Raw genomic sequence first — 10,086 nt, forward strand, 5'->3', positions numbered from 1 at the left:
TAGTGTTCAATACCTATTCTTCAGTTATTGTTTCTTCAAGCTCTTTTGCTTGAGTAATAAATGACATCATTTTGCAGGAATCCAAACAGCTGTTGTGTGCATTTTGCAATATTGGCAATGCGTGGCATTTCATCAGATCTTGCCCTTGTTGTTGAGGTATTTACTTTGTGACATATCCTGTCTTCATTTATAAAGACTGAGGGATGCCATGCAAAGTCTGGGTATGACCCCGTTGCTCCAGGTGACTTTGCACGGGATAGTGCACCAAAGAGAGCTCCTGGATTTATGACGATGTAACGATTTACTTCACATGATCCAATCGTCATTCCTTGACATTTGTGTATTGTTGTTGCCCATCCTAACCTGAGTGGTATTTGTTGCCGTTTACATGAGAAACATCTGCAATCAAATTGTCTTGAAACTGGCACAATGGGAATAACTTTTCTGTTATCTTTCAGAAATTAAGGCCCTGTGTAGTTTGGGAATTCAACCATGACAACATCCGGTAAAGACTGCGGGTATCTTTTGTTTTCCAGATATATGATGTCGGTGACCCTGCCCATTGCACCATTGAATAGCCCATAAGGCACACAAAGATTGACAGAAAGCATTACTGTGGCATTTCTGCACAGATACGGAGTGTCTAAAAGACCCCCAGCTTTACAGCTTTCTCCTCCTTTTGAATGTGGCCCTGTGCTTACAGCAATACATTTTGCGATTGGAAAATTCCTGTTTGCCTCCAACAGCTTGGACTTATTATGCTGCCACTCTTCAGCATGAGTTGGAAACACAAACAAACCTTCATCGGACATGCTATACAAAAGTTCTTCTCCATATGCAGCTTTCAAGTTGTTCCATTGAAATTGTTGCAGCCATTTTGCTTGAGTAGAAGAAACATTGTGTTGCCGCAAAGCTAGAAGAATATCACGAAACTCTTCTTCCTCTCTTCCTTGACGAACAATGTTTTGCAAATGTACTGCCGTGTCAAATTCATTCCAAACCAGAACACCGTGCATTGAAGCAGATATGGGACTTTTGCAGTGGTATACAGGTGCATCAAGTACAGGAGGAAGCTGCACATCATCTCCAAAAAAAATATCAACAGGAAGTCCATCCCATGATTGATCAAACTTTGATCCAGCATACATTCCACATTTACACATGAACTCCATCCAGCCGAGGGTATTTGCTCCAATTAGTGATCGTTCATCTATTAACAGAACATGCACACGTCTGCAGTTGTTTTGGAGGATTTCACCAGTTGTGCCTTCCGGTTGCTTCGTTTCCTTTCCTCTTTGACGAGTTGGAATTTTCAGGAAGCTGTGTAGGGTAACGCCAGATATCAAATTGGCACTGTTACCAGTGGGACATAACACCTGCACTGATTTGTTATTATTAAATAACATGCGAATAGCTTTTACTAAACATTTTATTAAAAAGGACTTTCCAGATCCAACAGTACCAGATACAATCATTCGCAAAGGTTTGAAATCCTTGTCCTCATCTATGAAGCTATTGAGTGTTTTCATAGTTATGTTGAATGCCATCAATTGATCCTGATTCATGTTGGTTAAGTCAACCTCTGGAATTTGCAACACATCATCTGGTGTGTGGTAATTTTCATTCAACTTATCAAGCCAGCCTTTCCCCATGTTTTCTGGATATTCCAAAGATACTTCACTCCAGTTATGATCTTGGCCACCATCATCATACTGAAAGTCTTCACATGTACCTGGATCTTCCAAACCTGGATTTGGACGAATGATCTGCATCTTTGTTTCTGCTCTGATGATGTTTTGACCTTTCAACATCAGCTTTTACAAAGTTTGGACAGGATTCAGTTTCCAGAAACTCTCTAAATTTTTCAGTCCAGGATATATTTTCACGCTTGATATCTGAAATTTTTCTCCAATTTGGGAAATGAAGAAGGATGGTGGTCTTGCAATAATTTTCTTCCAATGGCCATGGTGCTTGACCGAAATTGCCTGCAACTACTGGAACCTTGTCAGTTTTACAGATGTGTTCGTAAAATGAGCTACAATTTCCCTGATCTCGTGCAATGTATCTGTCTAAAGCATTGTTCTTAGGTTAAGAATTACCATCACACTGAAGTAGCCTAGCTCCTGAAAAACTAACAGACTGGAAAGTGCGACAACAACGATACAGTGGAAGGGAATTAACTCATAACATGACTCTACCGCTGACACATTTCTCTTCACAGCTCCAATAAGCAGTTTGAGATACAAAGACTTGGCAGAAGCACCAGTTGTATCCTCTGCACAATTCACCATGTCATTAAATAAATCAGCAACAGCTCCAGTCCCTTGATTTCCTTTGCATGCATAGCCTGTAATGTACTTCTCTGTAGCAATAATTTCATCTATAGATGGATTTTGTGGAGAACTTTTTGAGAGAATTAAAAAAAATATCTCTATTCGCTCTCCATCCTTTGGTGTGATATCGCGAGTGTTGAACAAGAACAGGATGATCCCTCGTCATTTCAAGACGCAAAGATTTGTTTTTATCCCGAAACAATGCTGTTTTTCTGATTAATTTAGGAAATTCCATACGACAGGTCTTTGTGTTTGAATGTTTTACATTTTGAAGACAATATGTCTGTGAACACCGATGGAGATTGATGCGGTTAGTGAGAAGTATCTGTACTCAGTAACTGACATCCATGAGAAGTTTTTGAAGGGGATTATTTTCTTCTGAAGGTGGTTGTGCTGTCCCTTCTGGAGGTGCCCATAATGCTTTATTTGGTTCCCCACCATCATCTTTGCCAGCTGGGTGAGATGCTGACATACCAAATTCTGAAGAAGCCATTTGAGCCAACTTTATAGCACAATGATCATCAGATAGTCCAGTTTGCAAAGCTTCATGAATTAAACTATGTGGTTGTTTATCTGATCGCCAGCATAAGCCATGCCAATGAACCATGCCTCTTGATTTTGCAAACTCCTGGCGGTACCAGTAGGTATCTACCACAAAAACCGGTTCCATGACATCATGGAAATAGGAAGTTGTTCTCAAATCAAAGTAGTGTGCTACAATATGGGAATTTTGCTGCACAATATTGAAAAGGACATTCCTATCTTTTAAATACACATCCCTTCCTGTTGTATCGTTCACATAAATAGCAAGAAGTCTTCTGAGAGAAGGAAAATGGAATTCTGCACAACTTCCGGTTGTAAAAAATGATGGTAGACCACTGCCTTGATTGATTTTATATTTGAATAGTGAACGGAGTTCTTTACATCTTTCTGCCCAATACTGGTTGCTTCCACGTAGAGAAGCTCCGAAATATAGGATTTTTTTTGCCGATAGAGTTGTCACCATTTTAGATCTGTTGTTTTAAATTCACTCAGTGTAAATTGACCATCACCTAACTGTTGTTTAAAGATGTAATTACCTCTTTCGATAGCTCTTTTTCTCATAATCATGTTGTGGACAACAAATTTGAAATACTGATGTTTTGCAAACCTTCCATCTTCATTCCAGAGTAAATGATCAGCCCAATCAGCAAGTGATTCACATGTCCTTGGCCGATTCATGTAAAAATCACCTGTGGCAAATAGAAAGAGAGTTGGGTAAGCAAGACTGGAAAAATATTGAGTTGTAAACTCTGACAGTGGAATATCACCACGTGTTGGCCATGGAATTACAATAGATGATTTCTTTTTCCCTCCAGCATTATGGTCATTCAAGTTGTAGTTGACAACTTCATCTAAAATATGCTCCACTTCATTATTGATGTTTACAACTGGCTCTAGTACATTTGAATGTGTATCTCCATCTGTATTTTCACCAGGATCAGTTTGGTTTTCGGCTGGACCTTTATCTTCTGTATGTAAAGTATTTGAATGGTATTCGATAGTTACATTTTCAATTTCGCCATCTATCGGTAGAGACTGAAGTCTTTCTTGGGATATAATGATGTCATAGTATGCTGGATTGTTATTTTACATTTCAGTCCAGTTCACAGTGGCGTTTTTGGGGAGTGTTTTTATTTCCTCCAGAAAGTCACTTTTCTCAAACACAAAGTTTTCAACATTACCAACTGGGTTTTTTGGCTTTATTTTATTTTCCTTTTCCTTAGAAAGTTGCAGAATGGTACGCTTTCTAGCATCTGACTTGTCCTCATAAAGCATTGAAAGTCTATCCCTCTCGTATTGAGCATAGGACCGGCCAGATGCTCGAAATGAAATTGCGTCGTCGCCATTACTTTGCTTTGACGCTGGACATTTGGGATTTTACTTTTTTTTCGTTGTCGGTCCTTTTCTCCGATGGTGGTAATTTGTGGGTCAATTGTAGTGTTCTGGTACTTTTGTTAAGGCGGCAGATAAGGTTGTTGCAAATTGACTTTCAAATGCTGGCTGGATAAGTTTAACGAGGTGTCCAGCTGCGTTGTACGCGTCATTTTTCAGGCGATGTTTTATCCCGGAGCATGTCTGTTCCGTGGTGTTTTGCATTTTTTCAGCGAGTTCGTTACACACACTAAAAATTGTTGTCCTTTTTTGTTTTGAGATAAACAGTTCATCAAATTTAGTATCGTGTCGAAGACACGCATTACATTCGGTTAGGACATGCTCCTTTTTCACGTAGTGTGGAAGTTTTTGCCAGTTCGTGAGACTAAAATGTTCCATAAATTGTGTTCGTTCTCCTGTTTTGTTATTGTTTCTCCAGTTGTTCGGGTTGCGGAAATAATTTTGGATTTTAGGAACTTTTACTCGAAACTCCTCGGACGACATTTGTAATTTGTGGTAACCATGAGTAAAAAGTTTGTAATGTTCATGCCGTTCGATTATCGATAAATATGAACTGTAACGTACGCGTGGCGCTAATCCTCGCAATTATTTGAGTTTATGCTGGTTTTGTCCTTTGAGGCTCTAGCGCTCAACACTTTAACGAAGCTGCACCAGTTCATTGTCTTTTTTTAATACAAATCTATAACACTATATGTGACTTTAACAATACAGTATATATGTATACATGTTAATAGTCCTATAACCACAGCTGACTTGAATTTTGTTTAGTGATTTTTCCAATGGTAATTGAGAGGTTACAGCTACTCATGATGTGGACGTGTAAATTTGTTATGCATCTTGTTATATTGAAAATAAAAAACACAACAGAATATTGGCCGCTCAGCGGGCACTTATTTTTCATTTGTACATTAAATCCATCATACAATGTCTGCTAGGGACAGCGTTGGCCAACGGACATTACTTGTTATTGTTGTAAAATAAATTGGATGTCCTGGGGGTAACCATTCGTCCTGGAGGACAGGATAGCTTTCACGTCGTAATTTGTGACAATAACCAGTTTACACTCATTTCCATAGCTCTGTTGTACACCAGTACCCAACGCCATCAAACAACATCGAGCGCTTGGCAGAAGGCAGGGATATACATGGAAGATTCAAGGTCAAAACTTCACTGCATTTGATCAACTTTACTTACAAAATTGTACTATTTCATATAGTAATAATTCCTGTAAAGGAACCGTGTATATAAACGATGCTCTAGATCTACATAGTTTCGTTTGGCTGGTGTGTTTTGGTGGTATTCGTTTGAATAATTCGTGGCCTGTACTTTCAAAACTCCCGGGCGGCTGGAATGCACTGTACGGGTTATGTCTCTTTGAACTATTTACGACATCGAACTGAACTTTATTCATTGTTTTTAAAGTGAACAATTGACTTTGTTGCCTGTATTTTAAATAAAATTATGTGCATTTTAAATAAAACAGCATCTGTATGTGTTGGCATTATTATTTGTGATGAAACATAAATTATTTATTTACCACATTTGTTGTTGATCATTTTTGTTCTTGGCAACCATAACAACACAGAAGAGTTCCAATTCTGGCGAAGTGCATTAACAGCTGCTCTATAAAACGGAAAAGTTTAACCCACCACACAAAATGTTTCCTAATGTTGCACATGTATGCGGAAAGATATTTAAATGAGAAATATGATTTGTGAAGTACATAGTCTGACAAGTACACCATATTTTAAAATAAAACGAAAATGTCGCCGATAACCAGAATTAGCTCGCATATTTACATACTGTTTTATCAATATCTATAAACATATATTAATTCGGATCTATGTACAGCACTTTTAAGTAATTTCTAATCATACACAACTCTTAAATCAATCATTTTTACATGAGAAACGTCGATGGTGGGTTAAACCAGAGCGATTTAGCAATCGAGTGTTAATGTTACATGCACGAGGGTCACGTGACGCCCTACGGTACACCAGCACCAGATTTCGGGTCCAGATCCAGTCCGGTGACACAGGACATCAAAATCAGGGCACAACTACAGAAAAACGTCAACTCCAACATGCAGAATTACACTTTTACTTACAATATATGCATTTTGGTAAGTTTTATATTGAAATGCAGCATTAACCCAGCTGCGACTACGATTGACTTGTTTTCATCGTGTAAATAAGAATTGCAGTAGTCGAAATATATCCGGATTTCCACCTGGTTTGACGATTCGTATAATTTCCGGTATGGGTTGCGAGAAGAAGATACTAAAGAAATTGAAAGAGGCTTGAATTTCTTTTTTTTTAAAGCACGAAGTAACACATTCCCCGTAAAAAAATACCTACTACAGAGAGATTTTTTGAGTGAGTGTGGTAAGGTTATTCAGTACTTTAAAAATAGGACCGCGGTAACTCTATACTAGCTACTTCCGTGACGAAGGATTTTGGAAGCATAGTATTTCGACGTTACCATGCCTTAAATTGTTTGTACACATGTTACCGGAAAAGAGCTTCGCTTCTTGCGCCTTCGACACAAGAAGCGCTCTTCTAGTTATAACTTTTAATGAAATATTTCTTTTATTAGTTACATTCTTGATGTTGATATCAGAAATTTTAAGTAATATATTGTGATCAGTCAATAATCATGGTACTGGTTGTTACTGATTCTTTATAATCATATTCTGTTGATTCTGTGTCTTGTTGTATTGACCTTTCATTCCTTTCTTTCTGCTATTTCAATTTATTCTATAGTTTTTCATTTTTTCATCAAGAATAGCCCAATATTCAGTGCACGCACATATTATATACACATCTATTGTTTTCTCTTTGTCGTATTATTTTTTTATATTGGTTCAATATTTTCATCATGTTTATTAAACCTAGACTCAATGGGATATTGAATTTTCCTTTAATTTTGCAATCTGATTAAAATCACCAGTTTGTTTGTGATTTTCTGTGCAATGAATGAAACAATTTATATCAATGAAAGTTTGTACTTTTATTTAATGATATCTAAACAGTTGATGTAGGGTGAATCTGTTACAAAGTGAGCTGTATTTAATGAAACTTTCGATAACAAACTTGACCATCTTAGAACCCTATATATTTTGTATGACCGGCCGGGACGATCGTAAACTTTTTAAGTCCATAATTTTATTATAAAATCATGAAACAGAAAAATGTTTTTTGTTATATAATCCAAAAGATATCCACAAAACATTTAATCAATTTTAATGATAAATGTTTTTAATTCTTTAAATTCATCTTCAAAATGTGCCCGTCATCAGTACAATTATATTTGTACGAGCGCCCATGAAATACCCAATCTCAAGACGTGGGTGTGTCAGAATGGAACAAAATGATTGGTCAATTTGCCAGTGAGAGATTAAAAATTGAAAATAGCATCAAATACCTTTTCGCACGTTCTCATCTTACACGACACGATATTAGTTTTGTTTTAATCTAATTCACAGTATCAGTGTGATCGCTATACTCTGTAAAACTTACATACTATATCTAGATCCACAAAACTTGTCGAAAGATCAAGCAAGAAGTGAAAAAACGAGACGGGGGGAGGGGGGGGGGAAGAAAACAACGATAGACCACATGACCTAAAATCGGTTGACTGGCGAAGGTGCGATAGTGAAAAAGTCGAACGAGACTCTAGACTAACCGTGTAATAAAATAAACATGGAAGACAATAAACAAATGGGAAGTACTTACGCATTTAACTTGGAGACAATCTCCTTCCACGCATCGGCTTTCACCTGTGCCTCCTGAAGGGGCCCCTTGTATTTCCTAAAAAGAACTGATGCACGTGTCTGCATTTCAGAGATAAGCAGCACTCTGTCTTCCTCTGTCCAATTCGAACACCGGGGTTTCTTGGCCGCTTCCATATTTATGCATTTATAAAAGCATACGATTTAGACAAAAAACCTGGTCCATAACGCAGCGTCCGTCCGTCCGTCAACTTTTCCTTTGAAACGCTACTAGTCCTGAACGGCCTAGTAGATTTTGACTAAATTTGGTCTGGAGCATCTTAGGCCAAGGGGACTCAATTTTGTATAAATGTTGGGTGTGGTCCCCCTGGGGGCAGAGGGGCGGGGCCAAATAGAGGTAAAATCTTCAAAATCCTTCTTCTACCATAGGGATTTCTACCGTAGGGATTAAGAGATTTTATCCTAATTTAGTCTGGAGCATCCTTGGGCCAAGATAACTCAATTTTGTATAAATGGTGGATTTGGCACCCCTTGGGGCAGATGGGCGGGGCCGAATAGGGGAAATAGGTAAAACCTTCAAAATCCTTCTCTTACCGTAGGGATTATAATGTTATCCTTATTAAGTTTTGAGCATCCTTGGGCCAATGGGACTCAGTTTTGTAGAAACCGTGGGTTTGGCTCCCCAAGGGCCTGAGGGGCGGGGCCCAATAGGCAAACATAGCAAATTATTCTTTAAAATCCTTCTACTTCTGTAGGAATGACAGGATTTGGTCCATATTTGGTGTTGAGCATCCTTGGGTTAAGGGAAACCAATTCTGTATAAACGGTGGGTCTGGCCCCCTTGGGGGTGAGGGGCGGGGCCCAATATGGGAAATATATCAAATTCTTAAAAATCCTTCTTCTTCTGTAGGAATGACAGGATTTATTCTATATTTAGTCTGAAGCATTCTTGGGTGAAGGGGTACCAATTTTGTATAAACTATGGGTTTGACCCCCCAGGAGCCTGAGGGGCGGGGCCCAATAGGGGAAGCATAGCAAATTATTCTTTAAAATCCTTCTTCTTCTGTAGGAATGAAAAGATTTGGTGTGAAGCATCCTTGGGTAAAGGGGAACCAATTTTGTATAAACGGTGGGTGTGGCCCCCATGGGCCCTATAGGCGAAATAGAGGTAAAACCTTTACAATCCTTCTTCTACTAAAGGGATTAAGGGATGTTATCCTTATTTAGTCTGGAGCATCCTTTGGCCAAAGGGACTCAATTTTGTATAAACGGTGGGTAACGGTGGGTATGACTCCCTAATGGCATAGGGGTGTGACTCTGTTTGAAATTTGTTATATCTCAAGTACTGGATGGATCTTTCTGAAATTTCATATATACTTACAGCACCTACCATGGAGTGCTATATCTTTACTTCATACCAATTATTTTAAACATTTTCAGGTGAGCGATACAGGTCTTCTGGGCCTTTTGTTTACTATTGTTATTTATTGATTTCCAATCAAAAAAGAGTTCACCGCTGACCTCTTATGCGAACGGTAATCTTTTCCTCAGCTTAGGATTTCCTCAAGGTCGATCGTGAGAGCCAACTTAAGGAAAATCAAAGCTAAGGAATACTTCTTCCTCAACTCATTCCTCAAAGTTAAGGAAGCTTTGTGAGAACGGGGCCAGTCATTTAATAGTTTTTTAACAGATTCAAATTTTCTTCAAAAGTTTTGTAATGTTACATCCTCCTGGTTCAGATAATATGTGATCCCAAGGAGCTTAAATTTTCCTCTGTGATTTCAAAAAAAAAATTACTTACAAGTATTCTTCTCCACAACCCCGCATAAAAAACGTGAAAAGGTATGTGTTTTTTAGCTCACCTGGTCCGAAGGACCATGGTGAGTTTATGCCATACCGCAGCTTCCGTCCGTCCGTCAACTTTTCCTTTAAAACGCTACTAGTCCTGAACGGCCAAGTAGATTTTGATTAAATTTGGTCTGGAGCATCCTTAGGCCAAGGGGACTCAATTTTGTATAAATGGTGGGTGTGGCCCCCTGGGGGCAGAGGGGCGGGGCCCAATAGAGGTAAAACCGTGAGCGTTATTAA

General features: G+C 38.6%; 1 protein-coding gene across 1 annotated transcript; it reads right to left on the minus strand.

The window, feature by feature from the left end:
* Positions 1-461: 461 nt before the first annotated feature.
* LOC110443470 (ATP-dependent DNA helicase PIF1-like) lies at positions 462-2,826 on the minus strand. Its single transcript, XM_021487696.1, has 2 exons — positions 2,677-2,826; positions 462-1,814 (listed from the first exon to the last, which is right to left on the minus strand). Exons 1-2 carry the CDS (start codon positions 2,824-2,826, stop codon positions 462-464), a joined length of 1,503 nt encoding a protein of 500 aa, XP_021343371.1.
* Positions 2,827-10,086: the final 7,260 nt, after the last annotated feature.

The sequence above is a fragment of the Mizuhopecten yessoensis genome, unplaced genomic scaffold (assembly GCF_002113885.1).
Source record: "Mizuhopecten yessoensis strain PY_sf001 unplaced genomic scaffold, ASM211388v2 scaffold716347, whole genome shotgun sequence".
Taxonomy (NCBI): Eukaryota; Metazoa; Mollusca; class Bivalvia; order Pectinida; family Pectinidae; genus Mizuhopecten; species Mizuhopecten yessoensis.

What these genes read in the sequence shown, in the direction of transcription:
- LOC110443470 (XM_021487696.1), bottom strand. Translation starts at nt 2,826, where the DNA reads ATGGCTTCTTCAGAATTTGGTATGTCAGCATCTCACCCAGCTGGCAAA. An exon ending in TTCAAAAACTTCTCATGGAT is followed by an intron (nt 1,815 to 2,676) that starts GTCAGTTACTGA and finishes ACTTTGTAAAAG; the next exon opens with CTGATGTTGAAAGGTCAAAA.